Consider the following 16,226-nt stretch of genomic DNA (forward strand, 5'->3'; position numbering starts at 1 on the left):
TGAACAGGGATGGAACACTGCCACGGCAATGAAAGCGCTGAATCCTAACTACAAGACGAGCAGGGATCTCTCCAGAAATCAACTACAATAAGAAAAACGGGAAAAGAACAAATATGTGGAGTCTAAATAACATGCTACTAAACAAATGGGTCAGTGAAGAGATCAAATGGGAAAGCAGCAAATATCTTAAGACAAATGTAAACTGAAGCACAACACTCCAAAATTTATGGGATGAAGCAAAAGCAATTCTAGGAGGGAAGTCTATAGCAATGCAGGCCTCAAGGAACAAGAGACAACTCAAATAAATAGCCTAACCTACTATCTATGAGAATTAGAAAAAGAAGAAAGACAAAGGTTCCCTTCCCCCTTAAGAAGACTGGAGCCCCTAAACTACTACCTATGAGAATTAGAAAAAGAACAACAAACCTTCCCCGCTCCCTTAAGAAGATAGGAGTCCCTTTCCCGCCCTAGAAGTCATTTTCCAGTGCTTCCGTGGTGCAGCTTGGCTTTTTCCCGGCGATTCAGGTGCGGGGTGACATTCCCTGAGTCCTTGGCACTACATTACCCAGAAGAATTTGCGCTAAGGCAGCGACGTTCATCCAATGAAAATCCAGGAAGGGGGCATTTCCGGGAGGGCGAACCTCCGGGAGAAGAACTTCCGGCGTCCTCGTGGCGCCCATTTTGATCGTGGAGCTAGTCGGAAGGTCGGAGTGTGCGGTGATGGGAGCGAGGTGACGGGCCAAGAAGACGCAGGAGGAGGCTTTGTACACACTGCAAAGGGACGGCCTGAGTGTTGGGGACACCGCCGCCTGCGGGGTGCATCGATACAAAGTCCGACAGGACCCCTCGACTGTCGCCACTCCTCTCCTCTCAGGAGCTCCGATGGCGGCGGCTGCGCTGACGGACCCGGCTCAGGTAAATGCTGCGGGCTCCGGGTTCTCCCCTGCCCGTTTACCCACCCAAATACGAAACTCCTGAGTGAGAGGCGTCTGGTCCAGGAGAGTGAGGCCTGCAGGGGTGGTGTCCCTATTTCTGACCACCGTTGTAATGTGGTCTGAGTGAGGCTTGGAGATACAACTGAAGCAGGAATATTCGGGAACCCGGAGTCCATCTTGTTTCTGCGAGGAACGCAGTTTGAGGCCAGGCTGCACCTGGAGTGGTAGATGAGTGGTTGTGTTTCTCTTCTTAGGGCCCTGGGAGCGGTGGAGAGTTTTGAATAAAGGAAGGGCACAATCTGAGCTAGGCTTTTAAAAATAATCCAAAGTGTTCAACGGAAAGCAGAGTGTAGGGGAATGATGAGGACACTGAGGCAGAGGGAAGTTGTGGCTTTTTTCACGGTCACAACTGGTAAGTAGGAGCAATGAGGATGGAGGCACAGAGGAGAGGTTAGTGATTCAGCCAGAGTTTACCTGGCTCTTGTATTGGGCACAGGTCCAGGGAAAGTGTGAGCCCCTGAAGCACTGCTTACGTCACTTTCTCCATCGCCTTCCTTTTCCCACAGATTCCATGGGCTGGAGAAGCACTTTGGGCAAATGGCGGTTGTCCCAGTCCCTCACTTGTTCTCACCCCCCACGCACACATTCTGTGTATTTGAAGTGTCTTAGGGTTCTTCACCTGCCATTCTCCCAGCACTTTGGTTTGGAGACCCTAGAGAACCCCATGCTTGGTTTTCTGAGTGCAGGCCAGCTTTTGTGGAGGGGGTTCTAGTTTCCCACCACTGATGAAATGAGGTGTGGAAGGTTACTCCTGGAACAGGTACCAGTATGTGGCAGTGATTTTTTTTTTTTTTTCTTTTTGCGGTACGCGGGCCTCTCACTGTTGTGGCCTCTCCCATTGCGGAGCAACAGGCTCCGGACGCGCAGGCTCAGCGGCCATGGCTTACGGGCGCAGCCGCTCGGGGGCATGTGGGATCTTCCCGGACCGGGGCACGAACCCGTGTCCCCTGCATCGGCAGGCGGACTCTCAACCACTGCGCCACCAGGGAAGCCCGGCAGTGTTTTTTTAATGTTATTTTTGGCCCCACCACACGGCATGCGGGATCCTTAGTTCTCCCACCAGGGATTGAACCTGTGCCCCCTGAAGTGGAAACTCGTAGCCTTAACCACTGGACCACGAGGGAAGTCCCTGTGGCAGTGTTTTGAGGTGAGGCTGAGCTTGTTTAGGTAAGTGCAGGTCTCCTTTTTTCTGATGGAAATAAACAGGGAAGAACTGGAGTTAGACTTGAAATGACTGCCTGTGTATTCTGGAGGCAATGGGAGTTTCAGATCAAAGGAGAGAGGTTCTCTTCCCCAGGTCTTGAGAGGCTCCATCTGGTTGGGCGGTAGGGGAAATGTGTGGGATGATGGACTGTGGATTTTCAGGAATGAGACTGTTCATGGTTATATTTGTCCCTGTTATACCAGGGCAGTGTGACCTTTGAGGATGTGGCCGTGTACTTCTCCTGCGAGGAATGGTGTCTTCTTGATGAGGTTCAGATACACCTGTACCTTGATGTCATGCTGGAGAACTTTGCCCTTGTCTGCATGCTGGGTAAGGCCCTCACACCCATCTCAATCCTCTGAGATAGGCTCTGCCTTTCTCCTTTTCCCCAAGGGTAGTTCTGTCCTTCTCACATCTGGACCATGGGCACTGCTTTCTTCTTAAAGTTATGTGCTGCAGTTACAATGGCTAGGCAGAGTTCATCCCTACTCCTTAGTGCCATGAAACTTGTAGCCCCAAAGTCTTGCAGGTGACCATTCAGGTTCATCAGTGTTGCAGTCCGCTTTAGAGATCCCTCCTTGCTTGCCCTCTCCTGGGCTAAGTGAGTGTACGGATCCATACTACCCAAAGTTTGCTCCATTTCTGCACCCGACAGTATTTATTTATTTATCTGTCTGTCTATCTATCTATCTATTTATTTATGGTTACATTGGGTCTTCATTGCATGTGGGCTTTCTCTAGTTGAGCCGAGTGAGAGCTACTCTTCTTTGTGGTGCATGGGCTTCTCATTGCAGTGGCTTCTCATCGCAGAGCATGGGTTCTAGGCCTGTGAGCTTCAGTAGTTGTAGCGTGCAGGCTCTATAGCACAGGATCAGTAGTTGCGGTGCATGGGCTTAGTTGCTCCACGGCATGTGGGATCTTCCCGGTGCAGGGATCGAACCCATGTTCCCTGCATTGGCAGGCAGGTTCTTAACCACTGCACCACAGGGAAGTCCTTAAAATATTAAATAAGGAACTACAGTATGATCCAGCAATTTCACCTCTGTGTGTTTATCCAAAGGGTGTGAAATCATATCAAAAAGATATCTGGGGACTTCCATGGTGGCACAGTGGTTAAGAATCCACCTGCCAATGCAGGGGACACAGGTTCGAGCCCTGGTCTGGGAAGATCCCACATGCTGTGGAGCAACTAAGCCCGTGTGTCACAACTACTGAGCCTGTGCTCTAGAGCCCGTGCTCTGCAACAAGAGAAGCCACTGCAATGAGAAGCCCATGCACCACAACAAAGAGTAGCCCCTGCTCGTCACAACCAGAGAAAGCCCACGTGCAGCAACAAAGACCCAAAGCAGCCAAAAATAAATTTATTTAAAAAAAACAACAAGATATCTGTACTCCCTGTTTTTTGCAGCATTATTTACACTATCCGAGACATGAAAAGAACCTAAGTGTCCATTGATGGATGAATGGGTAACAAATGTGCTGTATGTGGAACACTATTCAATATTGTTCAACCATTAAAAAAGAAAGAAATCCTACCATCTTTAATAACATGGATGGACCTTGAGGGCATTATGCTAAGTGAAATAAGTCTTAGTTCAGGGAAAGACAAATACAGTTGTTTGCCAGTTTCCAGAGAAGTTTTGCATTTGTGGATTCATTCAACTACTGATCACGTGGTTCTGTGTTTATTTAATTAAACATAACCATGTGTAAGTGGACCCATGCAGTTCTTACCCATGTTGTTCAAGAGTCAGTTGTACTCCATAATTACACATACATGGGGAATATTTTCCTTTTTGCTGCGACGAGTCTTAGTTGCGGCATGCAGGATCTTCATCGAGGCATGTGGGACCTTTCATTGGGATGCTCAGGCTCTTCATTGTGGTGCGAGCTTCTCTCTAGTTGTGGTGTGCAGGTTTTTCTCTTCTCTAGATGTGGTGCGCAGGCTCCAGGGTTTGTGGGGTCTATAGTTGTGGCACGCAGTCTCTAGTTGAGGCGCATGAGCTCAGTAGTTGTGGCGTGTGTGCTTAGTTTTCCCGCAGAATGTCAGATCTTAGTTTCCCGACCAGGGAATTGAACCTGCATCTCCTGCATTGGAAGGTGCATTCTTTACCACTGGACAACTGGGGAAGTCCCTGGAATCTTTAAAGAAAAAAAAAAAAACACACACACACACCCCAAACTCAGAGACAGCACAGAAATTAGTGGTTGCCGGAGTAGGGGATGGGTGAACAGGGTTAGATGAAATGCGTGAATGGTGTCAGAAGCTACAGACTTCTAGTTGTAACGTGAATAAGTCCTGGGGATGTAATGCATAGCTTAGTGATTATAGTTAATTATACTGTATGCTGTATTTCAAATTTGCCAAGAGAGTAAATCCTAAAAGTTCTCATCAGAGGAAAAAAATTGTATTGTGGTGTTAACTAAACTTATTGTAATCATTGCACAACATATACACAAATCAAATTATGTTGTACAGCTTAAACAAATACAATGTTTCACATCAATTATATGTCAGTGAAACTTTTAAAATTCTACAGTGCTCTTCCTTTCTCTGAAACCCAAATTTCTGATCTTTATTATTTTCCATCTCTCTAAAGAACTTTTTAAAAATGAATTCCCATGATTTTTGTGCATCTAAGAACATGTTTATTTCACCATCACTGTTGAAGAGTAATTTTATTGCATTCTGAATTCTAGGCTGACATTGGCCACCCCCCAACCCCACCCCCACCAAGCTTTAAATGTTTCACTCCTTTCTCTTGTTTGCATGATTTCTGAAAATTCAGATGTTATTCTTTTTGTTGCTTCCCCATGACTAAAGTGTTTATTCCTCTGGTTTCTTTTGGGATTTTTTTTTCTTCTGTATTTGAATGTGATATGCTTAGGTGTAGTTTTGTTGTTGTTGTTTTTTAAAATAAATTTATTTATTTATTTACTTATGGCTGTGTTGGGTCTTCATTTCTGTGTGCAGGCTCCCTCTAGTTGCGGTGAGCGGGGGCTACTCTTCATTGCGGTGTGCGGGCTTCTCATTGTCATGGCTTCTCTTGTGGAGCGTGGGCTGTAGGTTCACAGGCTTCAGTAGTTGTGACATGTGGGTTCAGTAGTTGTGGCTTGTGGGCTCTAGAGTGCAGGCTCAGTAGTTGTGGTACACAGGCTTAGTTGCTCCACAGCATGTGGGATCTTCCTGGACCAGGGCTTGAACCTGTGTCCCCTGCATAGGCAGGTGGGTTCTTAATCACTGTGCCACTAGGGAAGCCCCAGCTTAGGTGTAGTTTTTTGGCATTAAACCTGCTTGATGTTCTCTGAGCTTCCTGGATCTGTGGGTTGGTGTCTGACATTAATTTGGTGGAAATTCTCCATGATTATTGCTTCAAATATTTTTTCTATTCCTTATTCCTTTTTTCTTTTGATGTTTCTATATATGTATGTTAAAGCATTTGCAGATGTTATACAGTTTTTAGATATTCTTTTTTTTTAGTCCTTTTTCTCTTTGTTTTTCAGTTTTAGAAGTTTCTACTGCAGGAACCTCAAGCTGAGAGATTCTTTCCTGAGTTGTGTCCAGTCTTAATAAGCCCATCCTATTCATTCTTCATTCCTCTTCTCTTCTTTTTGATCTCTAGCATTTCCTTTTGGTTCTTTATTAGAATTTTCATCTCTGCTTTCATTGCCTTTCTTGTCTTGTATGCTGTCTGCTTTATCCATTAGCAGGCATTAATTAGCGTATTAATCATAATTGTTTTACATTACCAATTTGATCATTCCAACGGCCCTGTGATATCCCTCCCTCCCTCCCTCCCTCCTTTCTTCCTCTCCTCCCCTCCCCTCCCTTCCCTTCCCAGCATGCAAGATCTTAGTTCCATTACCAGGGATCGAACCAGTGCCCCCTACAGTGGAACTGTGGAGACTTAACCACTGGATCCCTAGAGAAGTCCCTCCCTGTGATATCTGATTCTAGTTTTGAAGCTTCCTTTGCCTTTTCAAAATTTGTTTTTAGGCCTTTTAGTTGGTCCTGTAATTTTTTTCTTTGTAACTGGCATGATGTATTCCCTAAAAGGAACCATTGTAGATAGACCTTTATTGGTGTGTTGGTAAGATGTGGAGAGCGGAAGCATGCATGTTGCTGTTAGCATTCATATTATATTTAATTTTCAATCTTTTAATGAGCCTGTGTGTCTGGATCCTGAACTTCACAACTTCTTTTCAATTTAATTTTCCCTCCCTTAGTTGGGACAGGATGGGTATTGGGGGCTGTAGTTGGGTATTTCCTCTTTCCCAGGTAAGTTAGGCTCTGATAAAATGACAGTAGGTTTGGCTCTGGCTAAGTAGTTTCTACTGAGGGCAGACTTTGTTAAAAACAGAATGTTCTGGCTATTTTGTTTTTCTAATCTTCATTTCTCTTTTCAGAAGGCTTTGTTTAGTTTGTTTTGTAGTTCCTCAAGTTGTAAAGGTACGTTGTTGATTGATGATATTTCTTTGTTTATATGTAAGCATTTATAGATGTAAATTTTCTCCTTAGTACTGCTTTTGTGGCATCTTATAAGTTTTAGTATGTTATATTATTGTTTTCTTTAGTCTCTTAAGTATTTTCTAGTTTCCTGTGTGAGTTTTTTTTCATGGACCTATTGGTTGTTTCAAAGCATGTTGTTTAATTTCCAGAAATTTGTGGATATTTGTTTTCCATATGTGATTGATCTCTATCTTCAATCTGTTTCAGTTGGAGAGGACAGTTTGTATGATCTTTATCTAATTTAAACTATTGTTCCTCTCTATTGCTGAGAGCAGAGCATTGAAGTGTCCCCATACTATAGTAGAACTGTTTCTCTTTTCAGTTCTGTCAGGTTTTGCTTTATATCTTTTGATTGTCTATTATGAGGTGTGTAAATATATATACTTATTTTAATTTTTTTATTTATGTTTGGCTGCGTTGGGTCTTTTTTTTGTGTTTTTTTTTTGCGGTATGCAGGCCTCTCACTGTTGTGGCCTCTCCCATTGTGGAGCACAGGCTCCAGACATGCAGGCTTAGCGGCCATGGTTCATGGGCCCAGCTGCTCCACAGCATGTGGAATCTTCCCGGACCGGGGCATGTACCCATGTCCCCTGCATCGGCAGGTGGACTCTCAACCATTGTGCCACCAGGGAAGCCCTTTTAAAAAATTTATTTATTTTATGTATTTATTTTTGGCTGTGTTGGGTCTTCATTGCGGCATGCAGGCTTTTCATTGTAGTGGCTTATCATTGCAGAGCACAGGCTCTAGACGTGTGGGCTTGAGTAGTTATGGCACGTGGGCTCAGTAGTTGTGATACATGCACTTAGTTGCTCCACGGCATGTGGGATCTTCCCAGACAAGGGATTGAACCTATGTCCCCTACATTGGCAGGCAGATTCCCAACCACTGCACCACCAGGGAAGTCCCTAGACTTCTTTATTGTTTGATATGAATAATAGCCACCCCTGTGTTCTTTTGGTTACTATTTGCATGAAATATCTTTTTCTAACCTTTCATTTTCAATTTAATTGACTTTTGTCAACAGCATACAGTTGGATCATTTTAAAAAATCTGTCAGTCTGTCTTTTGCTTTGAGTGTTTAATCCATTTACATTTAGAGCAATTACTGATAAGAGGTATTTTTTGTCATTTTGCTCTTTGTTTTCTGTATGCCTTAGAGCTTGTTGTTCCTTAATTTTTGATATTTTCTCTTTTTGTATTAAATTTGTTTAGTGATATGTTTTAATTGTCTTTTCATTTCCTTTGTGTACATTATATGATTATTTGTAGTTACCATGGGGATTACATTTTATATCCTAAACCTACCAGCATACTAATTTTAATTTACACCAGCTTACCATCAATAACATTACAAAAACATTTCTGCTTCTGTAGTGCTCTGTCCCCACTATTTTCTAGTATTGATTTTACAAAATTACATACTTGTATGTGGTGTGTTTAAGCTGAGACTATGGTTTCTTTAAATGCATTATTCTCTGCAATCAGGTAGAAAACGAAAAAGTGCTGTTATAAACTTACAATCACAGTAGCTTTTATAATTTTCTATGAACTTACCTTTATCAGAGACCATCATTTCTTCAAATAACTTTGAATTACCGTTTAGTGTTTTTTTCATTTCCACCTGAAAGAATTCATTTAGCATTTGCTGCAAGACAAGTCTAGTGTTAAAGAACTTCTTTAGCTTTTGTTTACATTGGAATATGTTAATTTTCCTTAGTTTTTGAAGGATGTTTCCCTGATGTAGGGTTATTGGTTGACACGTTATTTTCCTTCAACAATTTAAATATATCAACCCACTGCTTTCTGGCCAGATTTCTGATTAGAAATGTGCTGATAACCTTCTTGGGGATCCCTTGTCTGGAATGAGTCACTTCTCTCGCTGATTTCAAGATTCTTTGTCTCTGCATTTCAACAGTTTTATTATAATGTGCTGCAGTATGGCTCTCACAGTCTATTCTGCTTGGAGTTTATTTAGATTTGGGGATGTTCCTATTCATATCAATCCATAAGTGTGCTATGTTTTTCTGTTCTGAATCCCTCTAGTGTTTTGTTTTCTTTTCACTTCAGCAATTGTACTTTTCAGTTCCCAAATTTCCTTTTTTGCAATACTTATACTTTCTTTCTCTTTATTGTTATTCCTACTTTGTTCAGGCAACACTTTTTTTCTGTACACCTGTTTCTTTTTAGGAATTGTACTTTGCAGTTTCCAAATTTCCATTTTTACAATACTTATACTTTCTATCTCTTTACTGTTATTCCTACTTTGTTCAGGCAACACTTTTTTTTCTGTACACTTGGTTTTTTTTTTTTTTTTTTTAGTTATTTGAACATCCTTTAGTCAGTTTTTAAGTCTTTCTAGTTAGTTCGCCATCTATTTTTTGTGTACCTGTTTATAAGTTACAGTTGCGGTTGATTTGTTATTTTCCTTTGCATCATACGTTCCTGTTTCTTCGTATGTCTTGTGAGTTTTTGTCATTGAAAACTGAGCATTTGTGTCTTATAATATTGTAATGCTGGAGATCCTGTATTCACTTTAACAAGTGTTTGCTGGTATGGGCTTCTCTTTGTTTTTGATGTTTTCAGGTGATTCTTTCCTGGACATCAACATGAGCTGTAAACTTAAGGGGTTTTCACTGTGCATTTCTTGGGGGTGCACTATGACTTTTGAAGTTCCTCTATATAAGTGGCTGATTTTGAATGTCTTAGTCCTTAAATATCTCACTCTCCAAAAGTGAAAAACCAGAAAAATGAAGAGTGGGAAAAGAGACACTGGCCCTTAAAATCAGGTGGGGTGACGGATTCATAACACCTTGTACTCCATCCACTGTTGTTCAGGTTGGGAGTGGATTCCTAACACCTATTACTCCATCCAGTGTTTTTCAGGTAGGGAGATGGATTCCTAACCCATCCCCTGTTTTACAGGTGGGGAGAAAAACACCTAACATTTTGTTTACATTTTGTTTCCTAGCATTTTGTACTCCATCCACTGTACATCCTTCCCTCTGGCTCCACTGACATTTCTGTTTGTAGTATTTAAATATCATTCCTTTGTCTGTTGTGTGCTTAGTTCCTCTGGGTTCGTATTTGCCACTCACCCATCCTGACATTCCATTAGGCCTTGTGTCATATGTGTCCCATGTAGTTGTTCAACTGGGGATGGAGAGTCCTTGGGGCTTCATGGGATGGACATGACTCTGGTCTCAGCAAAAAGAGCTCACAGGTAGTCTGGCCAAGATGAATGGCAGCTGGCAGAGGGCTTGATATCAGGTCTGTGTTTTAAGTCATATCAGGAACATACCTTGTGTGATTAGTGTTTTAGCCCCATTGCCAGTGGCCCCAAATCACTTCTTTTGTCTTTTCTCCATTCTTGGTACTCTGCCAACTTGTCATTTCTACGACTACTCATTTTTATTCTGACTGCAGCCTGGGATTTATTCCCTACCACCTCTCTAAGCCACTTCTCTCATGTAGTCTTCACATTGTTTTCTCTATAGTACTTTATGACATTGTGCAGGTATATTTGAGTGGCATTAGGCAGGTATACTTTAATGTTCCATGAATACCAGCTACTGTTTCAGTAAGATTTTCTGGTGCATGGGCTTATACTTGTGCACAGTATCACAGATCAGCAGCAGATGTGGTCCTAGTGAAAGCCGTTGACAGAAGAGTGAACTGTAGAACATGCCTTTCACCCTTGGACCACATCCAGTCCTTGTGTCCTGTGCTTGGTGAGGCTGCATCAATTCTGTGACCTTAAGTCCCAATAATGCAGAACAGCTGCATCCTCAATTTGACCCCAACTCCATTTACTGAACACAGTCCCATGGATTGGTTCTTTCATGTGTCAGACATACAGTTGTGATGGTGTCACCCCCATCCAACATCAACATGAATTTCACCATCACGTCTTTGTTTTCAGGTTCTTGGCGTGGAGTCGATGAAGAGACACCTTCTGAAGAGAACATATGTGTGGAGGGAGTATCACAGATTAGGACCCCCAGGGCAGGTTCATCTCCTGAGAAGGCCCAGCCCTGTAAGATGTGCGTCCCAGTCTTGAGAGACATTTTGCACTTGGCTGAAGAGCAGGGAGCAAATAGGGGCCAGAAAGCATACACATGTGGGGCATGTGGGAAACAGTTCTATTTCACTGCAAACCTTCAACAGCACCGGAAGCAGCACATTAGAGAGAAACCCTTCCGATGTGATGTGAGGAGACTTGCATTTCTGAAGAGCTTCACAGTCTACGCATCAGGGAATCTCTCTGTGTACAGTGAAATTGGGAAGAAATTAGCAGCCAACATGGGACTTCAGCAACAGGCCACTAATATCAGGAAGGAACAAAACAACAGTCATGAGTGTGAAGCTGTTTTTCACAGTGGAACAATTCATCGGAGCTGGGGAGAAGGCAGAAAATCCTCCAGCCACACAGATATGTATGAGAGAGTCATCACTAGTGAAGCGTTTTGTGAGTGCAGCAAATGTGGGAAAGCCTGCACCCAAAGTTGTAATCTTATGCAGCACCAGAGAGTTCACACTGGAGAAAAGCCTTATGAGTGCAGCGAATGTGGAAAATCCTTTAGCCGAAGCCACCACCTCAGTGTGCATAGGAAGATCCACACCGGAGAGAAGCCTTATGCATGCAAGAAATGTGCTAAATCTTTTCTCCAAAGGTCCAGCTTCATTCAACATCTGAGAGTTCACACTGGAGAAAAGCATTATGAATGCAGTGAATGTGGAAAATCTTTTAGCAAAAAGTCCAATTTCCTTCAACATAAGAGAGTTCATACTGGAGAAAGGCCTTATGAGTGCAGTGAATGTGGGAAATCCTTTATCCATAGATGTCAACTTTTTATACACCAGAGAGTTCACACAGGAGAAAGGCCTTATGAGTGCAGTGAATGTGGGAAATCCTTTATTCATAGATGTCAACTTCTTATACACCAGAGAGTTCACACAGGAGAAAGGCCTTATGAGTGCAATGAATGTGGGAAATCTTTTACAGTTAGGTCTGTCCTGCAAAATCATCAGAGAATTCATACTGGAGAGAGGCCTTATGAGTGCAGCCAATGTGAGAAATCCTTTATCCATAGATGTCAACTTCTTATACACCAGAGAGTTCACACAGGAGAAAGACCTTATGAGTGCAGTGAATGTGGGAAATCTTTTACAGCTAGGTCTGCCCTCCAAAATCATCAGAGAATTCATACTGGAGAGAGGCCTTATGAGTGCAGCCAATGTGGGAAATCCTTTATCCATAGATGTCAACTTCTTATACACCAGAGAGTTCACACAGGGGAAAGGCCTTATGAGTGCAGCCAATGTGGGAAATCTTTTACAGCTAGGTCTGGCCTCCAAAATCATCAGAGAATTCATACTGGAGAAAGACCTTATGAATGCAGCCAATGTGGGAAATCCTTTATTCATAGATGTCAACTTCTTATACACCAGAGAGTTCACACTGGAGAAAGGCCTTATGAGTGCAATGAATGCGGGAAATCTTTTACAGCTAGGTCTGCCCTCCAAAATCATCAGAGAGTTCACACAGGAGAAAGGCCTTACGAGTGCAGTGAATGTGGAAAATCCTTTATTCATAGATGTCACCTTCTTATACACCAGAGAGTTCACACAGGAGAAAGGCCTTATGAGTGCAGTGAATGTGGGAAATCCTTTATTCATAGATGTCAACTTCTTATACACCAGAGAGTTCACACAGGAGAAAGGCCTTATGAGTGCAGCCAATGTGGGAAATCTTTTACAGCTAGGTCTGGCCTCCAAAATCATCAGAGAATTCATACTGGAGAAAGGCCTTATGAGTGCAGCCAATGTGGAAAATCCTTTATCCATAGATGTCAACTTCTTATACACCAGAGAGTTCACACAGGAGAAAGGCCTTATGTGTGCAGTGAATGTGGGAAATCTTTTATTCATAGATGTCAACTTCTTATACACCAGAGAGTTCACACAGGAGAAAGGCCTTATGTGTGCAGTGAATGTGGGAAGTCCTTTATTCATAGATGTCAACTTCTTATACACCAGAGAGTTCACACAGGAGAAAGGCCTTATGAGTGCAGCCAATGTGGGAAATCGTTTACTGCTAGGTCTGGCCTCCGAAATCATCAGAGAGTTCATACTGGAGAAAGACCTTATGAGTGCAGTGAATGTGGGAAATTGTTTATTGTTATTTCTGGCCTTATTAAACATCAGAGAGTTCACACAGGAGAAAGGCCTTATGAGTGTAATGAATGTGGGAAATCTTTCACTGCGAGAGCTGGCCTCCAAAATCATCAGAGAATTCACACGGGAGAAAGGCCTTATGAGTGTAAGGAATGTGGGAAATCTTTTACTGCGAGATCTGGCCTCCAAAATCATCAGAGAGTTCACACAGGAGAAAGGCCTTATGAGTGTATGGAATGTAGGAAATCTTTTACTTCTAGGTCTGGCCTCCGAAATCATCAGAGTGTTCATACTGGAGAAAGGCCTTATGAGTGCAGTGAATGTGGAAAATCTTTTAGCCAAAGACAAATCCTCAGTACCCATAGGAAAATCCATACTGGAGAAAGGCCTCATGAGTGCAAAGAATGTGGTAAATCTTTTATCCAAAAGTGCAGCTTAATTCATCATCAGAGAGTTCACCGTGGAGAAAACGCCCTATGAATGCAGCTGATAAGGATGCCACTGGGGTTTGGAGGAGTTTGACATGGTAACAGAATGGGAGGAACAGGTGCAGTCATCGTGCAACAGATGGACAATTTCTAGAGCAGAAACTCAGGGTGAGAGAAGGGGTGTGATCTGCTTGTGAACTCCCAGCAATGGACAGGGATTTAGGATACAGTGCTAGGTTGACTGGTTCAGGCCATGAGGAGTCTGGTCACAGCACTCCTCTTTCACTCCCTACCCTGCTTTGGGGACTCAAAGAACACTTTGTCCATTCGGACACCCTCTTGTCACCCCCACACAGACACAAAGAGGCCTGCTTAGGACACCCCCTCCTCCCCACATGTGACTTGACAGGACTGTCGTTTCACTGGGAACAAATATTGATGGCTTTCCTATGAATGATCCAACTTATGTACCCAATAATGATCTGGTCCTGCTAACTCCATACCACAGGTTTTCAGTGGATGTGGGGCAGCCAAATTCGAGGAACAGACTCTACCTTGGGATGTGGATGTGACCCAGTCCCAGGAGAGAGAAGACTAATCAATATAGAATGCCACATTAACAGAAGGAAGGATGAAAAATAACATGATCATCTCAGTAGACAGAGAAGAAGCATTTGACAAAATTCAGCATCCATTCATGATGAAAACCCATACAGGTGGGTATAGAGGGAACATATCTCAATAAAGGCCATTTATGACAAACCCACAGCAAACATCATACTGGTGGAAAGCTGAAAGGCTTTTTCCTAAATTCAGGAAGAAGAGAAGGATGCCCACTCCCAAAACTTCTATCTCACATAGTATTGGAAGTCCTAGCCCCAGCAATCAGACAAGCAAAAGCATCCAAATTGGAAGGTAAGAGGTAAAACAGTATTTTCAGATAACATGATACTTTATATAGAAAACCCTAGTGTCCACCTCAAAACTTTTAGAACTAATTAAAGAATTCAGTAAAGCTATAGGATATAGTACAAATATACAGACATCTGTTGCATTTCTATACACTAATAATGAACTATCAGAAAAAGTAAAAAAATAAAATTGCTTCAGATTGCATCAGAAAGAATAAAATATCTAGTAGCAAATTAACTGAGGGCTTGAAAGACATATATTCAATAAACTATAAAACATTGATGAAGATTGAAGATAAAGAAGTGGAAAGATATCCTGTGCTCTTGCATTGGAAGAATTAAGATTGTTACAATGACAATACTATGCAAAGCAATCGTGAAATGGACAGAAGACATAATGGAGTTAGAAAAACTATCCGAAGTGATGCAAATGAAGAACACACGTGTATTGTCATATGTGTTCAGTGTCTCAAGAAATATAGCAGCAATCTTGTGAGTAAGGCATATTCTAGTAAATGGGATATATTCATGTCCAAGACATAAAAAGGAGTCAGTTCTTATGGAAGCAATATTGTAGTTGATGGAAACTGCACCTAGGTAATTAGATTTCATGGAATATTAGAATGAGATGTTCCTATAAAAGGGAGAAAAAGAGCAAGTTACAGTTGAGGAAAAACGGGGGTTTGGGATGGGTTGAAAGAGTAAATAGAGTGTCCAGAGTAGGACTTTAGTGAAGGTGGACAGTTGTGGAAATACTGTGTTAAGGACAGCTTGCTTTCCTCTTTTCCAATTTTTACATGTTCATTTTCTTTACTGTATTAGAGAGGACCTCTGGCATATTAGGGAATACCAGTGTAAGGCAGTGAACTGCCATCCTACTGATCTCAAGCATCCTATTTTTGTCCTTTATATCTAGTCTTTTCAGTCCAGAACCATATAAAGTCGCACAAATTACATTTATTTCTCACCTCTCTTTAATGTCCATTCTGACACAATCTCTCTGATTTCCTTCAAGTTGTTTTCCCTTGGTATCTTTTATACAATACATGACAATTTGTAAAATTTCCCTCACTTGGTATACAGTAAGATATCCTTATAAATAGATTCAGATTATGTGGTTTATTGTTTTTATTGTTGCTGTTTTGCTCCCATCCAAGATAATACAAAAGTGCTGCCTTGTCCTTTTCAGTGTACCATATCAGGAAACAAGATGTCTGTTTTCCCAGTATTGGCAGTGTTTCCTTTGATCACTTCTTTATGGTGATATGCTTTGGATTTTATTCCTATTACTCTGGGAGGCTGAAGAAGGGGTGTAGCAAGACACTGTGATCATCTATTTGTTTCTAAATCTCTCTGGCTTCTGTGTGGAGAGTGAACTTAGGAGGGAAGAACTGATGTAGGAGAGAGGACAGAATCCTTTGTGTAGTTGGGAGCCCTTTGATGATGGACCAGCCCAGGATGGTGGCATTGGAGATGGTGAGGACAGGATGACCTGGGACACATTAGGAGGCAGAGTTGGCAGGAGGTGTGCATAATTGAGATGATGGGGTGAGTCCCAGAGAATGATTTTTTTCCCTTCAGTCCTCAAGAGCGAGCCATTGCATTTGTGGGCCCGAGAGGCTTACCTTGTTTTCTTAGATTTCTGAATCAGCTGTCAGCTATGTTGAGTAACTGCAGCCACAGTTTCCAATACCTGGGACATAAAATAGGCAGGACTGCTCCCTGACAGTTATTTGGGTAGATGAGTTTTGTGTGGTCTTGCTTTCCTTGGGCCTGCCAGGGTTAGATGAGGCTGGATAGGAAGACTTGTGTGGTGGTGGTGTCTATCTGTAATATCTGTAGCTGTATGTGTTTGAGCCTGCCAGGGAACATTAGCTATTCTTTGAATAGAAATTCAAAACTTGCCCTCGAACTTCACTTGATGAAAATTAAATCCCTTGTTAAGGAAGTTTAGGGTCATCCAAAAGTACTGACAGCTACTTTGAATATTTATTTCAAGCCAT

The 16,226-nt window shown here is 42.3% G+C and overlaps 1 protein-coding gene across 3 annotated transcripts; it reads left to right on the forward strand.

Annotated features, from left to right (window-relative positions):
- Positions 1–331: 331 nt before the first annotated feature.
- On the forward strand, positions 332–15,179 carry LOC137215384 (zinc finger protein 814-like). 3 transcript variants are annotated; one of them, XR_010939281.1, is made up of 3 exons: positions 332–915; positions 10,630–14,028; positions 14,129–15,179. XR_010939281.1 is itself a non-coding variant. In XM_067720619.1 (3 exons), exons 1-3 carry the CDS (start codon positions 883–885, stop codon positions 13,362–13,364), a joined length of 2,895 nt encoding a protein of 964 aa, XP_067576720.1. In that variant the 5' UTR covers positions 733–882; the 3' UTR covers positions 13,365–15,179. The 3 variants fall into 3 exon arrangements, 2 of the variants coding, with proteins under 2 accessions (XP_067576719.1, XP_067576720.1); XM_067720619.1 differs by adding an exon at positions 2,403–2,529 and having other exon boundaries at positions 733–915; positions 10,630–15,179; XM_067720618.1 differs by having other exon boundaries at positions 10,630–15,179.
- The last annotated feature ends 1,047 nt before the right edge of the window (positions 15,180–16,226 follow it).

Source organism: Pseudorca crassidens, chromosome 20, assembly GCF_039906515.1.
Source record: "Pseudorca crassidens isolate mPseCra1 chromosome 20, mPseCra1.hap1, whole genome shotgun sequence".
In the NCBI taxonomy this organism is placed as follows: Eukaryota; Metazoa; Chordata; class Mammalia; order Artiodactyla; family Delphinidae; genus Pseudorca; species Pseudorca crassidens.